The 26184-nt window shown below is 40.6% G+C and overlaps 2 protein-coding genes across 13 annotated transcripts in view; one reads left to right on the top strand and one right to left on the bottom strand.

Moving 5' to 3' along the window:
- LARP1B (La ribonucleoprotein 1B) overlaps positions 1 to 4245 on the top strand; it is a 33930-nt gene extending 29685 nt beyond the window's left edge. For 8 of the 10 annotated variants that reach the window (XM_075150164.1, XM_075150163.1, XM_075150166.1 and 5 more), the window contains 3 exons: positions 966 to 1075; positions 1291 to 1418; positions 2232 to 4245. In XM_075150164.1, coding sequence (XP_075006265.1) covers positions 966 to 1075; positions 1291 to 1418; positions 2232 to 2465 — 472 coding nt within the window. In that variant the 3' untranslated portion in view covers positions 2466 to 4245. Of the gene's footprint in view, positions 1 to 29; positions 1076 to 1290; positions 1419 to 2231 lie in introns of those variants that run through there. The other 2 variants (XR_012673617.1, XM_075150168.1) reach the window with 2 other exon arrangements.
- PGRMC2 (progesterone receptor membrane component 2) lies at positions 3129 to 22336 on the bottom strand. Of its 3 annotated transcripts, XM_075150176.1 has the most exons (4): positions 21952 to 22031; positions 12727 to 13092; positions 11584 to 11739; positions 3129 to 10825 (listed from the first exon to the last, which is right to left on the bottom strand). In XM_075150176.1, the coding sequence occupies exons 2-4, from the start codon at positions 13001 to 13003 to the stop codon at positions 10728 to 10730; spliced, it is 531 nt and encodes a 176-aa protein (XP_075006277.1). In that variant the 5' UTR covers positions 13004 to 13092; positions 21952 to 22031; the 3' UTR covers positions 3129 to 10727. The 3 variants fall into 3 exon arrangements, with proteins under 3 accessions (XP_075006277.1, XP_075006275.1, XP_075006276.1); XM_075150174.1 differs by lacking the exon at positions 12727 to 13092 and having other exon boundaries at positions 21952 to 22336; XM_075150175.1 differs by lacking the exon at positions 21952 to 22031 and having other exon boundaries at positions 12727 to 19094.
- Between the last annotated feature and the right edge of the window lie 3848 nt (positions 22337 to 26184).

Genomic DNA, 26184 nt, shown 5'->3' with positions numbered 1-26184 from the left:
TAACACTCGTAAGATTCTTCCTTCCATAGGTGAAGACATTCTTAACCTCATTCAACTTGTTCAAACTGCTTCTTGCCTTCCAAAAACACCAGAAAAATGACCACAAAGAAAATTACCACTGCCCCTTTAGCTCTTTGATATTATTCCCTTCCTTTCACCCAGTTCCCCCCGCCTCTATTTCTCTTAGCCAAAGAGACAAGGTAGCCCAGCGTTTTGAATGCCAAGTGAGGAAGCACTGGCTATGGAAATCCTGAAGTTCGGATATGTTGTCTGAGACACTGCAGAGTGATAGTCCCTAGGGTGCAAAGGTAGCTTTAATAGTACCTTGTGTCTCTGCTCCGAGCTTTCTTGATGCTCTGCGATCATCCAAGGATACGTTTACCAGGAGAAATTTGAGAAGGCTCTCAAGGGGACTAAGGTGGCAGCAGATGAATGCAGAACAGAAGGAGGTCCCAGCTACCTAGAGGCCCAAGGCGGCTCTGGTGACGGTGTGGCAGCCAAAGCCCGAGTGTTACCAAGTGCTGAGCCAGAAACCCTGGTGCTGGGGTGGGCGGGAGCTGAAAGAACACCGAGTCCTGCCTTACACGTCGGGTTTTGCACTGGTGGTGGGTTAGGCTGACTTTTGGTCTGACCCACTGTGGTTGGTTTTATGTTGAAGTTGTTTGTGGATGCAAACATACTGAAAATGTGAAAGCATTCGTCTTCATTTTGTGTGTGTGTATAGTGTCTGTAAGTTGAAACTGTGGGACAAACCTGATTTTCCAAAGTCAGTTTTGATTATTTGTGAAGATGTTTCAGAACAATAGATCGATAAAAATTGATGTGAAAAGGAAGTATCTCGTATGAGAAGGGTAAAATGAGACTATGCCGTTTACTTACATGCAAGGAGGGACTGAAAACTTGCATCCTTCTGAGGAATGAGGAGCATATGTATAAGATTTTCGTACCTCTTTGTTCCGTTACAGGTACGGATTGGAATGCTTGTTTAGATTTTACAGCTATGGCCTAGAAAAGAAATTCAGGGAAGAAATATTCAAGGATTTCCAAGAAGAAACAAAGAGAGACTATGAAGCTGGTAATTATCATAGGCCAGTCACTGCTCACACCGGGGTAACTTTAGTTGGGAGATAATCCCAATTCTTTGGCACTGACTTGTTAACCCAAGAGCAGCTTTTGTTCACGTTCCTGGTATCTAACAGTTCTCTTAAACATATAGTTACCAATGAATATTAAGTTTTTAATTAAATCTGACCTTTGTAAATTGGTAAAATTTTCTTTTTCCATTATTAGGCCAGCTATATGGACTGGAAAAATTTTGGGCTTATCTAAAATACTCTCAGCACAAGACTCCAGCCATTGACCCCAAACTGCAAGAATACCTTAGTAGATTTAAGAGACTGGAGGACTTCAGAGTGGATGTAAGTTTCAATACCTACTTTAAATAAATATTTGGTGTACGAATATTTTTACTGCAAGGTAAACTGAGAACAGTACTTCATTTCACAAAAAGGCAGCTTTACAAATCCTGTCAAATGACTAGAAGAAGCATTGATTAAAAAAAGTAAGTTCAAATGAAAAATGCAGTTTTATTCTAGACGTTCTTTTTTGAACCAAAGTATGGTGCTGAGGTGTGGTGCCTAAAATGTAAAAAGTGTCGATCCATTTTCATTGTGTAATGAAATAAATAGCAAAAAAATAGCTTATTTGTCATCTGGTAAGACTGATGACTTCTACATTGTTTAAGAATTTGGCAAATGAATTAATGCCCAACTGGCATTTGCTAATGAACTGTGACAGGCATTGTCCTTGCTGAGACTTTATATGCCAAGTTCAATGTATTCTTCCTGTAGAATTCTGAATTCCTAAACTGTGTGCTTCCAGGGCATAGCGCTGCCATGCTTTCATAACTGGGTTATGGTGCACCTACGTTACCATCATCCTCTATAATCCTCCATTTTCTAGGAGTTGTGGCAAACATTTGGGCAGCGACAATTAAATAATGCTGTAAGACTGTTTAAAGTCCTTAATATGTCATGCACTTGCACTTCCAGCTGAACGGCCAGGAAAGCTTTAGAACATCATCAGTGAGTTGTGAATAACTAAGATTACCAGGCCTAACTAAGGGCCTAATTATGGAACGCTCTGTCTTTTTTGATCCTTTAAGTATATGTAAAGGCAAATACCTGGCCTTACAGAAAAACATTTAACAGGTTGCCAATGTTTATTTTCAGCCTCCTATTAGTGAAGAATCTGGCAGAAAAAGACCGGTTGCTGCGACAGGTGAGGATTCAGGTCATCGCAGACATCAGTCTAATTCTTCTAAAACACTTCTTGCCACTAAACCCACGGCTGCCTGTCATTCCCAGGCACTGGGAAACGTTACCAGTGGGAATACTGTGCAAGCGTCCGTAGGCCGTAACAATGCTGCCACAAAATCTATAGAAAGTGACGTACCAGAAAAATAGACTTAAGACAAGCTTGTGCCCTTGAGAATCAACTTTGACATCACTCTTTTAGTTTGGAGATCTTCAAGGCGAGCCAATCTAATACATGATTAAAAATGTATGGGAAGACAAAGGATTGGATTCTCTTTTTCACAGGATTTAGTTCCAAAACGCTTACCCTAGGAGAGTTGCTCTTGGTTTTGGGATCATCAGAAGGATCCTAGGGAAGATTCTTTGGCTTCAGTATTGCTTTCCTTGAGCTTTTGTTTACAAAGAACTGCATTCCTGGCATATGCAAAAAATACTTTGGGGGATGCCTTACATTTCAGCTCATTATTTCTTAAAAAAGGTATGATATACCCATGTTAATTACTGTGCTTTCTTTACCCAGATTTTCCCATTATTTGTATTTTACCAAAGCAAAAAAGATTAAGATATATGTAGAATTTTAAATGTAAAGGAAGGATCTATGTGATTGGTTTGCTCTTGAATCTAACTATTAAAAAGTATGTTTTTGTGCAAAAGCACACTCGAGAATGCACAGCTATATCTGAAACTGCATTTCCCGATTCTATTTAAAGACACAGTTTCTATTTTTTTCAGGGTCTCCATAGTTAGTATTTTATTAAGTATGGAGTTTGAGTGGAGGTAACTGGGATAGTTTTGCAGATATTTCCTCCAGTACTGGTTCTTAATAACTCAAGCAACAGAAAAATACAGGGGAAAATGGATCTGTTGGTTGCATCGTGTCTTAAATTAACGTACAGTGTCTACAGTTTGTGCAGGTTGTTAAAATAGCAAACTATTCAAATTATTCTCGGCTTGAGAGGTGTCTTCATTTGAATTCTCTTATGATTATGAAGTATTCTAACAGGAGAGACATAATTCTAAAAAATTTTTTTCTCCGTATTTCAAGTAATAAAAATAAGTTTGGAGGGAAACAAAGTATTCCTTGTAAATTTTATTTTTTGCTTTATTTTGCAATATCTGAATGAAGTTCTGCTTAAACTGTGCTAGCTAAGCCTAAATAATTTCAAACAGGTCTAAATGCAATTTCACTGAATACAAGTTATTAAAATACGAATCCATTTCTGTAGCTGAAAGATGGGGATGTTTATATCCTGTAATTTCTTACTAACTTCATTACTTTGTTTTTAAAGACTCAAAAAGAACGGAGTGGGTAACTTATTTCTTCCAAGGGTAGGTGAGAAGAATTTCAGCTTTTTGTTAGTTAACTGCAGAAAAGACTTCAGTTAACTTTTAAAGTTAAACAGCTATGTCTAGCACAAATGCCTTAATCCACGAAGGTCTCCTCACTGACCGCACAGCCACGTACGGGGTTTTAAACTTGTGTCAGATCTCAGAGGTTATGACAAGTCCATTGATTGTTCAGTCATTGTCTTGTGAATCTCAGTGAAACAAATTATGAATGTTTGCGTTGTAAAGGAGTACGTGTTAGCAGTGGCCTTCCCAACAGTTGATACAATTTCAATACAAAATTGAGCCTTTTGTAAGTAGCCTGTTCTAAATGAATTTAAATGAACACATACCAGTATTTTAAGTAATCTCCTATAAATATGCTGAAGTGACACATCTCAATCCTGTGTTTGATCCATGCCTTTTGCTATACAAGAAAATGATGCGAATGTAAATTTGGATTGAAATTGTATATACAAGTAATAGATTTAAGATATTTCCTTTCACTTTTTCATTGGAAAATGTGCAGATTAAGCTTTCAGTGTGTGTAATTTTGTGATATCTTGACAAATTTTATAAAAACAACAACAACAACAAACCCTAATAGTGTTGTATATCAACTTTTTTTCCCCCAAAGTGTGAAGAAAAACAACTTGAAAGAGTGTAAGGCTGTAGATGTGCATGTGAATTTCTGTTGCCTCTGGTGCACTCAAGGTATCGGGGAAACCTAGTCCGTTAAAGGCTGAAGTGGTTCTTGGAATGTGAGCCAGCTTTCTTCAAGTTCAATATTGATTTATTTTTTTCATAAGACTGGGTATTTGTCAAAGAAAAGTATGACAGGTGAATGATAAACATGTCTGAAAGCAAAGAGAGTGACTACTTTACCTGCTGTCTGTCCTGTTGCCCTCTATAGGGCTAGTTGCTTAGACAGTGTCCCTTTATTTCGGTGGACAAAAAACCACCCAAGTCCGCCCACAGCTCTGGCTACCTTTCAGGGATGTCCCCTTTCACTTCCCCCAGGCTTGGATCTTCCCTCTCTCCCCTTGTAGATAGGTGGAAAAAATGGTTTGCACACCGACCTGACAACAAAACCATCAAATTTTAGAATAAACCCCAAAGACTTTGCTGGCTAAGCAGCTGGTTTCTCTATATGGCTTAAAGTGGTTAATCACCTTTCAATAACTGGCATACCTATTGCAGAACCATAAATTTGTCTCTGACTACGCACGTATGTGTCCAACATCCTTCCCGATGGATGCCTTTTAGGTCCACTTAAGCCAGCCTTCAATTTGTATTTCTTAAGACTGGCTGTATTCTAACAGTAGTCTCTTACTAAACACTTAGCAAGTCTTAGACCTTTCCTTGTCTAAAAATTCTCCCATGTGCCTATTAAAGAATTTTGTTTATGTTTGTCTTCATTTCTTCTGTTGAGAAATGACTGTACAAATATTTCAAAACACTACCCTGCCTAAACTCAGTAAGATTTTTCTTTTGCCATGCTCAAAATACTGGATTCTGAAGGCTTTTTAAAAGGGAAGGAAGGGAAGACTAAATTGGCTCTTGTTCCTGATGGAGAGCAGGTAGTGTTTTCCTATAATGAGCAGCAGTAGCCTGTCTGCGTGACTGATGCTCCCGGAGTTTAACAGGGACTTGGGTTTCTGTGGGAGATAAAGCATTAGAGTGAACAGAAACCAGTTTGTATTCATAGCTGCCTCTACCCTGCAGACTTTGCTTCAGGCAGCGCTGCGGTACCGAGGTGACAAACTACACTCCCTCAGTTCCAGATGGAGAAAGAGACTAAGCGTTAGCCGATGTTCTTTTACTGCCAAATCCCACAGCTACGCTAGGCTTTACCCATAATCTTAAAAGCTTTCTTCTCTGCTGTCTTCAGGGGAGATGTTTTTGGGGTTTTTTTTTGGGGGGGGGGGGAGGGAGGAATGCAGTTCCCTTTGCAGCTTACACTTCCACAAACTCCACTATGAAAATGCAGCAGACAGACCAACTCCCAAACCTAACCCCTTAACAGACTTACAGCTTTTAACTTGTGTAAGGTACTATTCTTGTATGACCTAAGTAACAAGAAACTCCAGAGTACGACTTAAATGGCAACATTATAACATTTTAAAGAAATTAATCATCTCTGTTACCAGTTCTAAGGTAGTGCCTTGGTTAGTACCTTCAAAGTTGATTAGCTGAGGTTTCTTTCTAGTAAAAAAAAAAAAAAGAATAAATCACCCTTCAAATATGTAAAAGCAAAGGACCGTGATTTCACTTCTGTGAAATGGGGGCCAGAGTCAGTCAAGAGAAAGGGAGTTTTTATACAAACAGTAATTGAATGCTTGTGGTCAAGTGACAAACCCAGACTTGCCACCGGAACTTCACACCCCAAAAGGCTTTATTTTTAGATGCTTACACAGTGTACACTTCCAGGCTTTGCCCAGTTACCTAGAAAGTGTGACAGGTCCGTAAAATACGATCATCACAAAAAAAACCACCCCACCAATCACAACAAAGTAAACTTTGTACCCAGAATGGTACAATCGATTTGCTCATGAATTTTGCAGGAAGGCTGCAGTGCCAGACTAGACCTCTATGAAACACATTAAAGTTGCTGCCTTCTGGTACAGGAAAAAAAACACAAAGGGGTTGTTTGGGGTTTTTTTTTTGTGTTTTTTTTTTTTTTTTAAAGTTTTCAGGTAAACAATCCTTCATCTGCATTTGAACCAACGTTGGCACGCATGTTCTCTCAAAAGCAAGCTTAAAACCCAATCTGTAAACACCTGTTAGTAAACATTCACCTTTAACCATAAATTAGAAGCCAGTGGAAGGATTTGCCAGTAACATTCATACTTACTTACTTATTTGGTTTCCATATTTAAGTAAGCCTTCAAGGCCAGAGTTATTACTGGTGTTAAGTAGGAAAAGGAGTAAATAGCCAAATCTACAGCTGTGATTGCATCATTCCATTCATGCCTGAAAGAGCAGTCAGGCGACAGCGATGGCAGGGATTTTCCCCACAGCCTACACTTCAGTCTGCAACATTAAAATAGGAGAGAACCAAGACCGCAAGAAAAGGCCTCTATGGCCACAGGACTTCATCACAAACACGCTCTGAGCTTAATAAATGAACTCCAGCAACACTTCAGTACTGAGTTGCTGAATTAGCAAGTTATACTTCGTGAAAAACTACACAGCTTTGTCCTGAAGAAAAACCAACCCCGAAGCAGAGCCAGGAAGACCATTATGTTCAAAGTACTAGGTCTTGATCAGTATTTGGTACTATTCTACACAACAATGCGTGTATTTCCTGGAGGAAATAAAACCCCACAAACTTTTATTGTAGAGAAAACAATTATCAAAGAGAGTCAAAGTGTAAGTAAGTAAGGTTTAACTATTCCTTGACCTTTACAGTGAAGCTAGTAAAATCAAACTGATTTTGCAGGAAGAAAAAAAAAATGTTAGAAAATAGATCAGCACTAAGATATTTAAAGTGAAACAAGATCAGAAGCAGAGTGCCAAACTGCTTTTACATGCTGTGTCTGACTCACTCTGAAGGATAGAAAAATTAAACCTTAGCCAAGGAAAAATAGATCTTGCTCAATAAAAAGACACAAACAAGTACAAGCACGTGAAAGGGTAATTCTGTAGTCCTTAGTGGAAATTCAAGATGTTCAGATCAAGTAACAACATGGTACATTCTTTTTTTTCAACCAAGAAGGTTTAAAAATAGATCTGCTATAATAAAGCATTTTTAGGAAGCAGTGTACAAATGAGGCAGAAATGTCAAAACAAATGACTACTCAAACTAGTTTAACACTAAGTCTAGCCTAGGAAAACAAGTCATGTATTAAACTGGAAATATATTTTGTTTCTAAAGATGATGAGAAATACTCCCTTCAAGTCCCTTATGTTGCTTAAACAAAATTTAACACATTATCAGTATCAACTTGCCTGTCATTTTAGTTAATAGTGAATTTTGACCAAGTGATTGATACAAACCCCTAAATTATTATATTAATTGCACTGAAGTTTTGATGGATCTGATGTTATTCTAAATTATTCCTTGTATGTGTCAACTTTTTATAAAAAGGTAAGCTACAGTGTGCTTTAAAGCACTTTTTTAGGTTGTCAGTCTTAAATCACTAGTGACTTTGTACGTAGGATGAATGAGGTTAATTTAAATCCAGTAGACATCAAAGTACAGGATTAAGGCTATGCAACATACTGCTGCCATAGGGTGACAGTTGTGTTCTTCACAGTTACCATTAAGTTGCTTCAAAGCAAAACTCATCCTTTACTGTTCAACCAATCCTAAATCATGAAAGTAAAAATCTGAGCATTGTTCTTTTAAAACAATTTAAAAAACAACAAAAAAACTTCATGTAGCTTCACTGTGATTAAGCTTCACTGCATTTCTTACAGCAAGGGAAAGGAAAAGGCTGCACTTGGGTTAGGAAGTCACGGCATATGCAAAACTATCCTTCTTTCTCCAGTAGGGAAAGTTTCTACATCAGATACAAGCATGATAAACAGCTAATGCTAAAGCTATGCCAGATGTAGCAATACTAATAGCTGTAATAAGCAAAAAGCAGAGTAACTCACAGCAAGCATTAAGAACCTCCACCCATGACTGTACAGTAGTAGTACAGCTGTAACACATAGTACATGTATTTTTATGTGGAAGCCTGGGAAAAAAATATTTATCTGGTTGTCCTATCTGATAGTTGGGTCAGCCTTCTCCTCCTGCTCCACAGCTACACCCATCTTGGTGCCATGATGAGGCGCAACAGCTGGCACAAAAGCTAAAAGTGAAAGGCAATATTGTAAATGAAGTGTAGCGTAAAACCTTTTATAGCAAGATTTAGTTAAAAGAAAAAAAATTCCCTAGTGAAGGATCCAGATAAAGAACTGGTGCTTAATACTCCTAGCTCCTGTCCTACGCAAGAAAGCTTTTCTTTATCCCCTGGTAGCTTCCATTGTTCCACCTAAAACACGTATTTTTGTGATTAGTTACACTAGCATGCCCAGCATTTCAGCAGTGTTAGATGATTAGCAGACACTTATTATAGTACTAAGGTGCAAACCGAAGTCTGGACACTGCACCAATGCTCGGCTTATAAGGATGTGACCTAAGCAGAAACCAGCACTTTACTGAATTACAGTCAGTAGCTGAACAGCCGCACATCTAACTGGACTGTTCAGCCTGTACAAGAACCTGCAAGCGTAACCTAACTTCTACGGAGAGATGGCTCCAGTTCTCTTACTTCTTCTAAGATAAAACAATTCTATTCCGAGCTTGGATATGCAAGGAAGAGAATTCAACCCGCCTTCTAGGACATGTGAGTTACACATGATTCAACAGAGAATTTTTGTTTATTTGTTTCATTTCCATCAATATAAATCTCTTTCAGTCAAATAGAATAAAAAGGAAGTAGTCCCTGCAATTTCACAGTTTACAGTTCAACAGAATGTATAGATAGAAACTTGTTACTGTAGACTTATCACAGGTGAAATCTGCAGAGGTACAGATGTAAGCCATAAAGCTGCAAGTCATGAACTTAATAGTGTCACTGTTACGAATTTAGCAGAACAGATGGTGAAATTTCTACAATATGTTGAGTGATACCCATGTATAGACCTCCAGTGTTCTTGTGCCACGAGATGTACTCCTTTTACTGTACATTACACGATTTCCTAAAATGCTTCTCCTTTATTTACTTCACTTACTTTTTTCCACCATGAGTGCATTGGCATAGGTTTACTCTCTTAAATACAGCTTACCTGAGTAAGTCTTCAAGATTCTTCAAAAGCTGGGACTTCAAAGGAAATATAACACCGTGAGGACAAGGAACAGTATTAATAGCGGTGGATGTTTCATATCCAAGACTTCTTCCCCTTGCTTGGTATTCCATCATATTCCAGCTCTGCTCAACAGCTTCTACATAAAGTCTGACAGCACATTTTGGTATTGTACATGCTTTATTAAAATGGTACTCGTATTTACAATATCTGCAGAAACAATCCCTCCCTAGTCTTGCATTCAGACAGACACGCACACATACACACGCGCGCACGCCCCTTCCCTCTACAGGGGTGTGAAGGCTATGCTCCCAAAAGTTAGGCAGCTTCTGGAAGAGGAGGAAGGGTGACTTTTTTGTGTGTTTGTAATTACTTAAAAAGAAGCATGGGAGTATGCATTTGGCCATCACAATGCTAATTTAAGTATATGTAGTATTAACATATGGCAGTAACACTGAGTATTCCTCTTTTACATTCTATACACAGAATGACATCAAGGTTTTCCAGTCAACAGAACATTCTAACTTCAGTCTCAATGCTGCTTGTAGTGACTATGAAACCACAATTTTGGGGCTGTCCCTTAAAACAATTCAAGTCTATGTAAGCGAAATAAGGCACAATTAATATTTGATTTGATTTGATTTAGAGGTTGGGAAAAGGGGGAAGAGGCAGGCTTCAGATAATAGTTGTTGCAGAGGAAACAGTTTTACCCAATCCTTTTGAGAAAAGGATGAATTTTACCCCCATCCTAATCTACATGGACTTCTCTTAGAGAACTGAAGTATTCTGCCAGGGCTACTAACGCCCACGTACAAAACAAAATTGGAAATTCACATTTTAACACCAGTTTCAGTAGTCTAACCTACTGCTACTGATGTACATGAGTACGTCTTTCTTTAATGCTGAAGGAGAAGACACACATGAAACAAGACTCAAACCTTCCACTGAGCTTGAAGACTCACGTCTTTCAGAGAGCTTGTAATATATACTATTTGAAGGCTTCAGCTTACTGATAAAAAGGAATAGCGTTTCTGCCTTTAAATCCCTGGCCCCTCTTCACTAACAAAGCCTAACCAGACATTACAAATAAACTGCAACAAAAAGTTTGGCAGCACAAATAATGTCTAGTATTCCAATCTTCGTTTGTGAGTATATTATTTTCCTTGTACAAAACCTGTTGAATGTTTTTCGCAGCAGATGAACTGTACCCAAAGATGCAGGACATTCTGTGATGGGGAATAAGAGGTTGCAGTTCCGAAGGCCCCTGACTTTGGTTGTTTACAAAGTTCATTCCTGTTTAGTGTGATCCTTGGTATCTTCCTCATCTGTGTATTCTGATGGTTCTTCCCCTGGTTTTAGGAGTCTACCTACGTAGTCGTATTTTTCTGAAAAAGATTTATGATTCCATTACAATCAAATACAGCTGCATTTGCTAGTTAGCCTGCACTGCTGCAAATTCACTTTTTCTCCTACACACCAAGGTTCTGAATCTGAATCACTGAAATTGATGGCAATTTATCAGCAAGCTCAGCCTCCTAAAACAATCTTGCTACCACTGCTGCTCATTACTTTCTCTACTCCGAGTACTTTGTTTCAATTCTCCCATACCTAATCAGGCAAGCTTTATCACACAATGGCTGAAAATGCTGCTATTAAAACTGGCACAAATTCCCTCAGCCTGTTTTGATTTCAATTAATGTGGAAAATGACTCCCCCTCCCTCCAGAGGCATAATTCCACACTTTTGAGAAATTATTTCAAGACAAACTTGTCCAACCCTTCATGCCAAAACAACTCTTAGTCCTAATCATAATTCCACGGCATCCAAAGCCAACAACCTGCGAGCAGGGATTCCATCAGCTAAGCTAGACTGAGATTCGAGAGTGAAACTCTTGTGCTGAAGAGCTGAGAAGAGAACAGCTTTCTTGTATAAAACTAAAAGGCTGAAAAAACTATAGTGGGGTATAGTGGAATCCTCTCTATGGAAGAAAGGCCTGAAATCCTTGGTCTTTTCCTAAGAAAGTTACATTGCATTATTAATGTTACTGTCAACACCTCTTTAAAAGCTGCCCCAGCCCAAATCAGTCATTTTTATTAAAAGCATTTCCTTAAGCTAAAGATGTGCTGCCAATTTGAGAATTTACCTTTAAATTGCATTTCCCACTCTCTTACACTTTCCATCTGTACAGCATTTAAGTCCGATAGGTCATCATATTCATCTCTGAGTGCATCTTTATCTAGACAGAAAGTTGCTAGTCCCCTGGAGGCATCTCTGCCAGCAAATATTCCATATGGACCCTCTGAAAACAAAAAGACAAAATCGATACCTTCAAGTCTTTGTTTATGGTGACCAATCTTTATATAGTCTGCTGAAGCCATACATTAAACTTCTGCAATGATGGGAACAGCAGTAGTTTCAACGCCATGGCTGTTCAACATTCAACAGCACTGCAATTCCATCTTAAATATCACTAGGAGATAAAGTCTGCTGAGAGAAGCAGAACCAGGAAAATAGCTTTGAAGGGGTATCTGGAAAAATCCCTGTCATTTGATGCAAGTCAGTTGATGTAAATTCCAAAGGGACTGGAGGCTGGAATTCAAAAGAAATGCACTTCTATTAAGCAAAACATAGAATATTTACAAGTCAGGCATGAATAGAAGCAAATTGTATAGACATCTTAATTAGAAATCCATTCAATTTTATCAAGAAATAGAACTTAAGAGTGCTAATGAATAATTTCACTTATAGAACCACCACAACTTTCTACATACTTGACAGTCAGTGTGTCTTTTGACACATTTCTTACTACTGTGTAAATAACCTCATTTATTTTGGGCAGCAGATCACCCATACACCTATCCTGTATTGTTCTTGAAAACTGCACAAATCTTCCTGTTAAGAATGTAAACCAACTATTTCCTTTGTGCTTTTTGACTGATGCAAAGTAGCACAAACATGCTAATAAAATTTTGAGCAATGACTGTCAAATAAATATTATTACAAAGAGAACCGGATGATTTGCAAACTAACAACTTTCAGGACAAGGTTGGTAACTGGCTTTCCCAAATTTTAGTTAATCTAAAGAACTTCAAGCATATTGTTATCTTAGATTTTCTTGACCTAAAAACAAATACCTTCCTTCAGCTCAATTAAAAACAAAACAAAACAACCACTTTAAAATTTTCTGCACTAACTGCAGCAGCTAAGCAACAGGGAAATGCCCAAGGCTTTATAAAGAGTTGTCACTACTTGAAGATAAATAGGCCAAAACCCTTCTCTGGCTTACCTCTCAGAAGACGACAGTGGCCGTCAGCCTGAAGAAAAGGCAGCACCCATGGGCAAGAATGAACACAAGCAAGTGGCAACACACTGTCCTGCACCCCCTCTATTGCCTGCTGTAGCACCTCAGACCTCTTCTGCACCAGGACGAGCCACAGGAAATCAGAGAGGCCGGTTGCTCCAGCCACCACACCTAGCTGCTCTTTCCGGGCATTGACTTCAGGGCTGAGACAGAGGCTGAACGCAGCAGGAAGAACTCCTGAGGCAGGGAACCTGTGTACCATATGGATTAGAAGAAACTACGTCCTCACCAGAACTGGTGTCATCTCTCCACCCCAGGGTGCTTGGCATTGTAAGTCGCTTACAGTCAAACCTGAGAACAGAAGGGTGTCTTGTATGCCAAAGACAATTCCCCTGTCTCTCTGGAAATAAACCAACTGATTTGAATGCAAAATTTCACAAGAAGTACACATCAGAGAAAGAACTATCAACTGGAAGCTTGCCCTATGCAAATCTGGCCGTAAGAGACAACCGTAATGATTAACAGCATCTCTATGCTTGTCCTTTCAGATATTTAGCTCGAGGAACAGCATTCGCAATAACTACCTCTGGGATCAGGGACTACATTTATGCTACTTAAGAGAAACATAGTCAAGAGGGCTTGTGAACTCTATTTTTCCTATTTGTATCCTGAATTAGATGTTTATTTGAAAAACAGGATTCAGAGACCGAAATCAATCCTATACCAAGATATTTAATCTACGCATTTTGCATGCTCAGTCACTTCCCATGAAACAGTGTAAGAGGTAGTGGTGGCCATCATTTGCAACATAACATACAGCTTCTTCAAACAAAAAGTCTTGCTTCACTCCAAAATAGCTATCATTCAAGTGATCTAGTTTTTGATGTTGTGAATGAAGAACACGGGCGCTATAAACAGCTCTTACAAAGACCACTCACAATCAGTAAATCCTTAAGAGCAATTATAAATTGCTACTCAACCTCCCTACCAACAGTATTTTGTCCCCAGTCTTCCCTTTCTCTGAAGTGTTTAAAACAAATATTTCCATAAACCCTGATAGCTATTTGCATAATGTGTTTTCAAAATTCTGGCTAACCAGAGTTAGAGAAGCACACTGTTCCCCTTCCCATCTACCCTGCGTTTAGGGGTTTATGGAGTTTTACAGCACCTGCTGAGATGCCACCTCTTGGTGCACCAGCTTGATTCCAATTATTTCTATTAAAAAGAGAATTACAATATATTTATCAGTATCAAGCCCTGAACACCCTCACATCTCAATAATATACTTAGTTGAAAGCATGAATGCTTTTAGAATGAATCAGTTTGCATTAAGATTAATGGATGCAAAATTTCTGCAAATATATTGTAATGTCAGATGCTACTATACCATTTCTTTTTTCTTTTTTAAAATTGAATTTAAATGTTAACATTCCACCGTGTTTACTACAGAAGTATTCAGGAGTCACAGAGAAACCATCAAGCCAGGTCCAAGCGCTCAACAGAATGCTAGCTAGTAAAAACCAGCCTTTGGACTAGGTAGACAGCATCTCAAATTCCAGCTCTGCAAATGCAACTTAGAAATGTGTCCCATTTTTTAATCCTTTACTAAAAGGTAAATATTGAATTATGATTATTTAAAAAAAAGTGCAAGCCTGGCTTCACCTTAGTTGCAGGGTTGCTAAAGCAGAAGTTCAGAGATCTCAGTGTGAGAAATCTACTTCAAGATTTAAAGCTTCCATTCAGATACTTTTACACAGAGATTAAGTACAGTATTTTATATTAATATAGAATATACAGGCCTGGGATTTTGCTATAAGCCCTAGTCTATTATTCACTTTTTCATAAATACTGGTGCAACAGTCTTAAAGAAGTATTTTGCATATCAGATTTCATTGTGCTTGGAGAAGCATCCAGGAAGGTGCCAGCAGAGAGAACCCTGGGGAGAAAATATGCTTCAAGAACATGACTCTGAGGTACAGACATTGTGGGAGTATGTCTAGGATTGCACTGGAGTTCTTTCATGACCAGATGCAATTTACTCTGCAAGCCCTACCCATAGTCCTTCTTTTCCTTCCTTTTGTCTGCCTACCTATTTAGACTGGCTCCTGTTCTAAATAATTGATTGCACCATGACATGATATACATACTGAAGAGATTGCAAAAAGAGATGCTGTTAGCATAGGTATGTATACCAAATTGATTTTTCGAGACCCTATCACAAAATTTCAGTGGTTTTCTTCTGCTGTACCACCAAATTAGCTATTTCATAGTCAAATATTTCTTTAAAAAATTCTCCTTCCACTCCTATTTGGCATCTCACGACAACAAAAGGAAAGTCAGGGAAGTGTCAAAACCCATTAAAACACGCCTGGTACATGTTACTCGGCTACATGTAGCTACGAGCCTTATATGAAGGAAAACTTTGTTCCTTGAAGAATGCTTTTCTTCCCACCATTGCTTTCACATATTAAAACACTTTGTTTTAGAGCCTTTGTTTATTTTAGCGCTGAGACCAGTTATCACGACTACGTATTTGCCTACGTATCTCCACATCTATACCACATTTATACACTGCCTTTTTCCCCTGTATAAAGTCTTCATTTACCTCACAACTCTACCTTGTATGAAGTGTGCCCTTCTCTAAGCTACAACGCATGCAAAATGTTGCTACCCACCACCTGCAGATCCTCATTTTCTTTCAGAATCCAGTTAAAAATCTGGCCGCCTTGGTGAATTTGACATTTTGTTCCAGCCTGACATTCATCTGTATTCGCAAATGAACTGGGTAGCTTGAGAATTGGCAACATCAAAGTCTCTTCAGCCAGTAAAAATACCTTTCCAATTCCTGCACTCAGCATTTCTGCATCTCCTAGCCCTGTTTTGGTTCTCAAATGAAGATTTAATTTCTCTTTGCAGACACCCTACAACAGCAGGTGAGGAAAAATAAATTTAACATTAAAGCACTGTATTTAAAAATTTAAGATATGAAGCTGTCCAAGCTGAAGTTTTTATTTGGAAGCACTGCTTCTAGTCAGTTGCTCCAAAATAGGCTAAACTGGATCTTGGAACAGCAGGTGTTTCAATTTTCAGCCCGTTTGGCCAATAGTTCCCCCAGCAAAACCTACGCTGGTGTTCAACTTTTGAGTAGACATTCTTGGTTTACTAAAGAGGCTATCTGACCATTTCAGTTCTATACTAGCTTTGCAGAACATCCAGGCTATTGCTCCAAGACTAGTAACGAAGATGAACAATGTACACTGAACTTTGGATTGCTCCAACTGCCACAACAGATAGCCACATGTGGACTTTCTATCTAGTGAGATGATTTGTAATCTAAGAATTGTACTCATTCTCACAAGGCCCGTACAAGTTCTCTGAAGAAGCCACAGAGGTTAACAAGATTCAGTTTTAAACCAGCTTTGGTTTCTCCAAGTAGGCAAAAAACACTTCCAAGCAAGCACCAAATACGCAAAGCATACCAGATGTTCTTTACATCTGTGGGCTCCACGCAGCCACTGGAAATAAAACTCAGTTTTGTCTGAAGCTTAGAAATTCATGGACAGCATTTCTTAAACTGCAGACAAGAATAAAGACTAATCTCTCCTTTAATATAAGTTAAAGGAACAAAGGGAGACAGACCACAAAATTATTGACAGCTGCACTATTCTACCACTTTGTCTACCTTTTCCACTCCAAATCAAAGCGAAATCTCCACTGTCTGTTTAAAATTTTCCATCCGAATCCTGACACGTTTGTTCAGTGTTGAGTCTTTTATGAGGGACTGAAAAAGCTACAAATTAGACAAAGCCATTTTGAGATGCAGTTTGAAAGCAGAAGCTTTCTAATAACATTTATCACTGGGAATTCAAGGTGACATAATTTTAACTTTACTGCTCCAGATTTACATGAAAGGAAAGATGTGGGTCAATTTTAAATTACAACTTGCATGGAAAGTAAGTGTTTTTGGGAGAGCGATCCACAAAGTCTACATGCTAAGATGGGAACTGCTTAGAAAGAGGGGTCTAAACCTGACTTCTTAGGCACAAGACCAGAGAGCTCACTCTCTCTTTCGCTTGCTTCCTTTTTATCTCTGTGAAAAAAAGTGCAAGAATCAATGACCCAATTTCAACTAAAGGGGCAGACAACCAGCACTGCCAGGAGAGCCTGTAGTTCAGTAGTCAGGAGATTCCTGGAAGACAGCTCCGTACTTGAGGAGGACCTAGATCCCATATCTTGCTTTAGTGAGAAGTGCTCTGGCCACTAGTTTATTCCATAATAAAGCAAGCAATGCTGGCCAGGTTTTTGATTAAATGAAAGAGAGCTACACTGCTATGTACTGGATTTAACATCTATATGTCATTAAGGATGATGACACTATCACATCCTAGTATCAGGCCCCTCAAACCTCAGGTGACTGGAACCTGAATGGTTTAACTAGGAACTAGGGATTTACACAGACCTTTTATCAAACACACAGTTGTTCAAGTTTTAAGGAATATATTTAGGTTATTAAAAAAGGGGGAAGAAAGAAAAAAAAAAGAGCGCTGACAGATACACAGTGCAGAGGCACAGGAGACAGAACGATGCATCTTCCTGCACAAAACCACTTTACAGGCCCCTGCTCTCTGTGAACATGGACTGTGGGCTTAGAACAACCCCTTCATCTTGGTGGCAAGGGCACTAGTCCCTTTAATCAGAAGTATGGAAACAACTTCTCGCCAATATGCATGTATACACCTTTTTAGTTTTACTACTTTTGGTAGGAACTTAGTTTCTTTATCCAGAAACACTCTGAAAAGCTGTATCCTGGGCCTTGAGACAGCTCCATTACACAGACACCAAAGAGCTGACAAACATCAAAAACACAGAGAAGACACACACCTTACAGGAAGCATTTCTTTCCCTCCAGTCTTATCGTTTGTACTTATCTGTAAACTCTCAGCCTGTTGTGTTCTTAAGATAAGGCCACCCTTAACAGAATTGTCCAGACACAACATATATGATGTCCCTCCTGCAACATTTCACTCTAACCATACCCTTGTAAAGGATGTACTGAAAAGTGTCAGTGCCATCTTTTAAATAGAGACACAATTAAGTTTACAGCACTCAAATCCAAAGAAAGTCTAACAGCATCAGATTATTTTTATACAAATGATGGGAAAAAAATACAGCTGTTTACTACAAAATTTTTCAAAGTATTTAATATCAGAAATCGCGGTTCTTAACTGGATTTGCAACATGAAAGAAAGCTAATTTTCCCCTCATGAAAAATGAACTATGATGGAAATTTTTGTGGAAGGAACTACTACTACCTAATCCATTCCTCTTGGCAAACTGGAAAGCAGAAATCTTCATGACACTTTGGAAGACAAGAGTGGGATGAGAAACAAGTTGACAGTGACAAGGTATTGCAGTGAAGGAAGGTCAGGAAATTGATTTTTTTAAAATCATGAAACTTTAAGAACCAAGAAGTGATGTAGAACAGTTGTATACACTGGATTGCATATAATCTTGCTTTGTCATGCTCAAAGCTGTATATTTTTCATAACTGCACAAAGTGTTTGATAAGTTAATCAAAACCTGTTTACAGCATTATCTTGGCATGCCAATTTAAATGCTGAATATTAAGATTTGCTAACATTACTTTATCTCTTATTATGCCCTTCTATTTACCAATATACTACCAGGAATCTTGATACAAACAAACATAAAATTAAATGTTGTGATAAATGAAACAGTAAAAACTGTCTCTCATAAGGATATAAAACCAACACAGCACACACTAAAGATATTAATCATTAGACTCTAAGTCATGAGACGTGATTACAGATGGGGAAATCACTCCAAGACAGCTTCTTTGAGATTCTGGTTACATGCTATTTTTAATAGTGAGCAGCTAACTGTTTACTTTATTTCTTTTAGAGTTTGCAGGTGATAAAGGAAAAGGTAATTAATTATAATTAATACCCAAGCAAAGCATTGTAGGACACTTACTCATTTGGGCACAAACAGAGGTGGTATTTAATACAACTAAAAGTGAAGTGTTGAAACAAAGGGTATACTCGCAGGACAGAGGGTTATCCCAGGAAGCAGCATTTTGGAAAAGAACTTAGCAAGTAAATTTTTAAATGAAGAGTTCGCTGTAAGCAAAGTGATTCTTGGAGGCACAGACAGTTAAACGTGTGATATAACCTTTTCTTGCTCTTAACTAAAATGCATTAGACATACCAAAGACTAATAGGATACAATAAGATAAATTGTGGAAGGCTTAAAGAAGACAACATGAGAAAAATAAAAAGTTTTGAAAACTTTTCGATTAAATCGAAAAGGTTCAAGAAACTGAAGTTTTCAATCATGGCTGTTTGAAAGGATGACTTGAACAGTCTATCCATTTTAAAAAAATCTTAACCGTATGTATGTAAAGGGCTCTTCAATGAAACAGACCAAAGTATAACAGGATTCAGTGGATAGAAACTTAAAAACAGGAGAGTTTCTAATAAAATCAGAAGCTTGGTGAGAGTTTTAATGGAATCTCAACTGCTGGACAAAAATCTGGACTAGATAACAATTCCATGCATTTTTTGGCTTCTGCTATAAGTAGAAAAAATAAGGAACACTGCATCCAAACTACAGCAAAGGAAAAAACCCAGACCTTAATTTCAAGACATCAGAAGCCTTCTGAGACAGCCACATCATTCAACGTCAACCAAGCAGTCAAGACATACTTAGGATTTGATAGTGAGCCCTCAGCCAGTGCTTTTTGCTGCCTTCAAAGCTGAAGCACTATTTCACATCAGTATCTCATCAAAGTACAAAAGGCTCACAGTCTGAGCCTGCAATGTCAGCAAAGCCAGTGTCCTCAACTGCTTCTTCTGTTAAACAAAATTTGGCCATGGCTTTGTTGGTATGTTTTGTACTTCTCTTGCTCTCCAGCTATGAGGCATAAAATTACCAAGAGAACCGCTGTGGATATCTGGCTACTCTGACTGAAGTCCTTCTGAAAAGGCCTCAGCCAGCTGTAGACGACTTTTCGACTTAACTCTTCTCAGATCTTTTAAGGCCTGCAAACCACCTACTAGCTTTTTTTCTTTTCAGCCACAAAATATATTTTCTTTTCAGCCACAAAAAGAAAATATTCCCCAACATGTATCCATACAGGGAAACCATGTCAGCACGATTCAAAAACCAACACGTTTAGCAGAAAACATACAGCTGATGATGCACAGGTTGAGCATTACTATCCTAATGGGGATGGTCCTAAGTAACAGAGATCTGATAGCAAAGATGATGTCAGTTCTGTTATAAAAAGGCAATCTTTCACCATGGGGCGGGGGGGAAGCCTTTGTCCCTCTCCACAAAAAGCTGGAAGCACTGCTTTAGGGAAACCAGCTGCTGCCAGTTATCAAAAAAGCAGACAGAACATATCCTAGAGAACATAAAGCTTTAGCTTCCACACAGTAATAGACCTCCAGAGCTTGACGAAGTGAACTAGTGATGATATCTACAGTGGAGAGTCTAAAATTTAATTTATGTTTGATACACAAAAAAGTTAAAGTGAATGTTTAGATTATGGTTCAGTATTATTTCATGGAGTAATTTCTGAAGCAATCTGTCAACTCACTGGTGTTTTAAGTTTCACGTAGCATATGTATTACCTGCATTTTATATCAGCACATAGGTCTCAGTTTAAAAACCCCTAAAGGGAGAGAGACATAAGAACTAGCCTGATTAAGTGTCATGAAAGCTGGAGCACACCAGACTGCATTTTCTCAGCTTTACTGGTCAATAAACAAAATAAGGGATGGCGAGGTAGTTTAGATTCCATTGTCAACTTTTACAGTACCCAGTCAGAAAAGCATTTTGATTCAATTATGGCAGTTTCAACTTCTGTGACTGGTAGCAGAGCTGCTATCACAAACTTTGAGGGTAACAAGAGTTACAAAATACTAGACCAGTTCAACTGTACAACTGCTTGTCACTTCCCCGGTAAGAACCAAAGACTTGTAACGTGCCTGTTCTGTATTTTTCTTTTTGTAACCCAAGATTATTAAAAAATAATAACAATAATAATTACTTAACTTGAACTATTTCCAGGAGGGGGAAGTATCCTCTCTCTCCTCCACCCCTCATACAAGGGCACTTGCCATACCTACTGTGAAAACTCCTGCATAATTTGATCAGATCAAGTTTTCCAAACCACCATTGTTTAAGGAAGAAAATTATCAGCAGTCATAACCCTCATTTCCTTTGGCATCAGATGTGAACATAGCGCTCACTAGAAAGTTTATCCACCTCATTATTACGAACACTGTTTATTACAAGAAAATATGCTGCAGTTTCACAATGTGAATACGGAAGCATAACATTGGCTTTGAAGCATACTTTTCTGAACCTTTAAAGTATACATTTCCGCTCCAAAGAACTGTATTGTCTATCCTTCTATTTAAGAGATTGGGTTGGTTTCTGCACTCTTCTCAATGGTAGCAACATATCAGTCCCTGAGCTCTCCCTGCTTGCCTCTATTCTGATTAGAATTCATACTCAATAGGGCATTTGCACCTAAATAAGTAACCAGCTGTTTTTTTTTTTCTTTCCTGAACCGTAAGAGCAAGAATGAAGGAAGCACTGCTCAGTTGCACTTGGGAAACCTACTAGAAAAGACAGAAGAAAAAAAAAAAAAAGAATTAAACATTGCACATCCAAATCTAGGCAACTGGAGAACCGGAAGCCTGAAGAGAACCCAGACCCGTTTTGCACCACCTATTTAAAACTACCGTTAGCCCCAGGCAAGCAGGCCGGCCGGCCTGGTAAGGGGTTGCGCGCCGTAGCGACCAGGGCCAGGTCGCGGTTTCCACGGCTGCTTCCCATCGGACACCACCACAGGCAGCCGGCGGCCCTATGAGGCCTGCGGACAGCGAGCACGGGGCTTGCCGCCCGAGATAAACCCAGGGGCCCGAGCGAGGCCTACCCGAAACCCCCCGCCCCCCAGGTGGGGCTGAGGCCCGGGCGCCGTCTGCAAGGGGCCCCCGGCGGCAAGGCACGCCCGCCGCAGCAGATCCCCGCCGTCCTCCCCAGCGCCGCCCCCGCCTCCCGCCAGCGCCTCCCGAAACGCGGCGGGCAGCCGAGGGGCGGCGCGGGGCCCCCGCCCGACACGGCGGGAGGGCGGCTTCCGCCACGGGACCCCCCCCGGCCCCGGCCCCGGCCCCTCACCGGGCCCGTAGAACTTGCTGCCTTTGGTCACGTCGAAGACTTTGCCGTTGACAGCCAGGAGGATGCGGGGGTTGCGGGCCCCGTCGAACTCGCGCAGCTGCTCCAGGGAGAAATCCCGCCGCTTCATCCGCGGCAGAGCGGCGGCCTGGTTCTGCCGGGCCGCGCCCCCCGGCCCGCTCCGCGTCCCCCAGCGCAGGTACAGCCGGTAGGCCGCCAGCAGCGCCAGGGCCAGCAGCCCCACGTTCAGCAGCATCTCACCGCCCACCGCTGCCGCCGCGCCGGCCGGCGGCTCCCCCGCGCCCCCGCCCCCTAGGCCGCCGTCGCTGCTCCCCTCAGTCCTTAGCCTCCCCTCCCCATCGTCCGCCATCACTGCCAGGCCAGCGCCTGCCCGCCCGACGGCTCCGCCCCGCTCGCGCCCAGAGAGACGCGAGGCGGCGGCCGCCACGACGCGCCCCGCCCCGCCCCCCGCTCGCCCGCTTCCCATTGGTTCCCGGGCGAGGCGGCACCGCCCCCGGCAGGCTCACGCCCCGCCAGCCCAACGGCTCTCCGCTCGCGAGAGGTGCTGCCGCCGCCAGCGCGCCTGTGCGGCTCCCCCGCCCTGTGCCGCGCGCGGCCAGGTGGCGTTGGCGGGAGCTCGAGCGGCAGAAGGGGGGGTCTCGCGCGGCGTAACCGCCACACCGCCCGCTCGTAGCTCGCCTCAGCCGCCCCCCCCCCCCCCCGCTTCCCCTCACGGGAGTGAGCGGGCACCGCCGCCTGCGACACTAAAAGCAGAGCGCGGGGAGGAAGCGGTGTGGTCTGAGGGGGCTCGACGCTGGCAGCCTCTGAGGGCGGCGGGGCAACGCGTTTAGCTCCGCGGGGTGGGTTGCAGGACGCGTATGCCTCCGCCGCTGGGGAAAGGGTCAAAGGCCGGCGGTGGTGGCCAGCGTGGTGCCGCCACGTTGTGCAGTGCCCTTTCGGCGGTTGCTGAGTAAGCGACACGTCTGCCCAGCGCTCTGGTGCGGAGGTGGTTTTGCTCTCCGCTTGAGTGAATGCAGGCGTGCCCCTGAGGTGACACAGCAGCCAGTCTTGGAGGGAAACTACCTCTTTGGAGGTAGCTCAAGGGACTGCTTGGTGCACTTCACTACTTAGGGTAAATACACCCTTCCATTTTTTGCTGTCAGAAAACGGGATGATTACTAACTAGGTTAATCCACTAGAATTACTCCTTGTGCTGTGAAATGTGGCAGTGGCAGCACATAGATGGCTTTAGTATATCTTGTTAAGTACAACCCATGCCCGGGAGTGAGTTTGCTCCGTTACGTGAGGAGAATCATAGAATCATTTAGGTTGGAAAAGACCTTTAAGATGATCAAGTCCAACCATTAACCTCGCACTGCCAAGTCCACCAAGAAAGACTTAAAGCTTTTATTGTTTTAAAGGAGAGAGTGGCTGTATGTAGATCAGCTCAGTAGGGTGACACTTACCTGCAGAGAAAACAAAGACCTGGGCAGAATTTAGCCCTTCTGTTCCTCTCATCTTGTGAATGTGTTCCCAAGCAAAACAGGCTGTCTTATCAGATGATACTGAAAAGCCACTCTACAAACGTGTAACTGGGCCCAGGGAACATAAGCCTGGCTCAGCCACTCTCCCTGTCGTTGGAATGTGATACAAGCAGCACTTGGCACTTGAGGAACATTGTTATTCCACGTAACTGTGTGGTGCTGAAGCCTCCCTGCCTAATAACATCAGCCTTAAGAAAGATTCACAATTACGTAACTCAGTCACAAAAGTTGGAAAACTCAAATGTTTTCACAAAGGTTGGTAGACAGTGCAAGAGACTCAACAGAGTGGAAAATAACATTAATGATGCTTAGCATTTACGTAAAGCTCTGCGTTTTCAACACCCTGTATAATGATTAGGTATTTAATCTTCTGCCCTCTGAGGCAGTTCAGTAATGACTACCTCTGTGAGAAAACAGGATGAAGTTCTGACCAGTCAAAGACCTGCAATTAAAATACTACTACTATTCCTCTTAGCCAAGAAGGCTCTGTTTAATATATGTATAAGTAAACACTATTAAGAAAGTCCTTTTATCTCAGCAAGTCACAGCTTGATTGTGGTTTACAACAGTTTTTATCACAGAATCATAATATGTTTGGATTGTCTGGGCACGGCTATGGTGCAGGTCAGAAGGAGACGGAGTTGTACTCTTACCTCTGGATTTCCTTCCCTCATGAGTTTAATTTAGATTTTCCACAACATCTTGCTATGTTCTCTTAACTTCCTTTGTATTTTAAAGATGGGTTCAGAAAATAAAAACAAGTAGTAAGAGATGTGAAGTACTTTTACCCATCTGCCTACCATGATCTTATCTCTGAATTCGTACAGACTGGCTAGATTATTCTAGACATTTCTTTGAAAGCACATGGTTTCCCACTGCATGAATGTGGTGGTCTGCTATATTCTGGAAGGAATTCTTTCAGAAATCATCTTGGCTACTGTAAGCGTTCTAGCCGTCATTTGTCTGTTCTGGCTGCCCTCTTAAGAGATTATATTGCTACCTGGGCTTGGCTAGGATACCTTGATTTACTTCTGTGAGCCTTGGATCTAGCACAGCAAAATGGTGGCTATTTTTGATCCCCAGGTAAGAGCTGGAAACCAAGAGGAGTTCCAGGAACCCACCCTAAGGAAATGAAAGTTTAGAAGAATTTTACTTGAAAGAATTTAAACACTAGAAAATAGACAAATACATTAGAAATAAAACAATGTGAATACTAAATATACTAAGTATACTTGAATTAGAATATTTCCAAACCTAGCAGAAAGAAACCACTAAAAACACATAGGTTGCGAACTGGAGAAACACTGGCTGGTTGCCCCCTTGTTAGTGGTACGCCTCAGACGAGTCCAGATACGAAGTGCCAAGGAAATTAAGATTCCAGGGCAGCTGCATCCACCTTCAGTACCAGAACACCATCACTGGAAGACAGGCACTCATGATCTGCTAACTCAAATATGACGAGGATATGTCTTCCTGTTTTGGGGCAGAATAGTTTCAACTTCAGTCAAATTTTTTTACTCTGCTGTTAGCTTTACCTGCCAGAGAAATTCCAGAAAAAAACAGTTTCTCCACTATGACTGCTTCCAGTGTTTCTTCCTCGCCTGTCTTTGGTTTGCCAAGATAAAAAAATCTGTCCCTGTAAAATATAAAAGTTATGTTCTATAAACCTCCTATGACTGGTAAAGGGTCCCGAAAAGTTCCTTGGTATTACTGTGTTGCTTCTGCGGTTCTTTCTGTGCCCTTCTTGGTGGCTCTTTTGGTGCGAACAAATCTTATTTTGATCTAATTGACAGCCAGCTGTCATAGATCCTGATCCATGACTGGGGAGCCCAGGTATTGCTAATGTATATAATTGTGCCTGTCAGTGGAGTAATTACAGCAATATGAGGAGAGGAGTGAAAGGAAAAAAGGGCATTCTGGGTTACCTGTGGAAAAAAACCTCAGAATTTTCCAAATTCTGCAATTAATGCACAGCTAATTCATTTATACGGATTTGATCTGAAGAGCAAACGAAGTAGTAATACTTGCATATCAGTTTCCTATAAAGAGCTTAGTGAGCCCTGAAAAAACATATATGAAAGAATATTACCAAGTTTCTAATTACATACATTATAGCTTTTGTTGTTCTTGAGTATTTATTTAATTTTATAGGGTTTTTTACCTAACAAAATTTGAAAAATACCTAGAAAATAATAATTTATTGGTATATTCATATCCAATCTCATCTATTGTTACTTGTTTTTCCTCTAGTTCTTGGAGGTTAATAGCCATTAACTTTCATAGCAGTCTCTCTGCCGTATCTGACATGATTTGTTCTCGCAACAAGGAAAAAACAGTAGTATCTTTTAAAGTTATTTGCTCACTTGTGTTAGATGGTCAATATTTTTCTACATCAGTATACATTTTCTTCTTCAGAATAGAGCCTTCTGTGTTATAATGTGTCAGATATACTATGACTGACTATTGCACCTTTGTCCTCATAATTTCACAAATAGATCAGTTGCCACCTACTTTGTTTGCTCCACATATGAAATAATTCTCTAACTTTTGGGTTTTTAGAGAGAAGCTGGTAGGATGCTTCTGGATGACTTTTCCATTAGGAGGTGAATGCCTCAACTCAGAGTTATGATGTTCTTCACTTTTTCTTTTTAAACACTGCTTATTACAGTCTCTGGAATGAAGACTGAACTCA

The sequence above is a fragment of the Calonectris borealis genome, chromosome 4 (genome assembly GCF_964195595.1).
Source record: "Calonectris borealis chromosome 4, bCalBor7.hap1.2, whole genome shotgun sequence".
NCBI lineage: Eukaryota > Metazoa > Chordata > Aves > Procellariiformes > Procellariidae > Calonectris > Calonectris borealis.
Note: the sequence above shows the minus strand (reverse complement) of the source record. Positions and strands in the feature narration are given on the sequence as shown.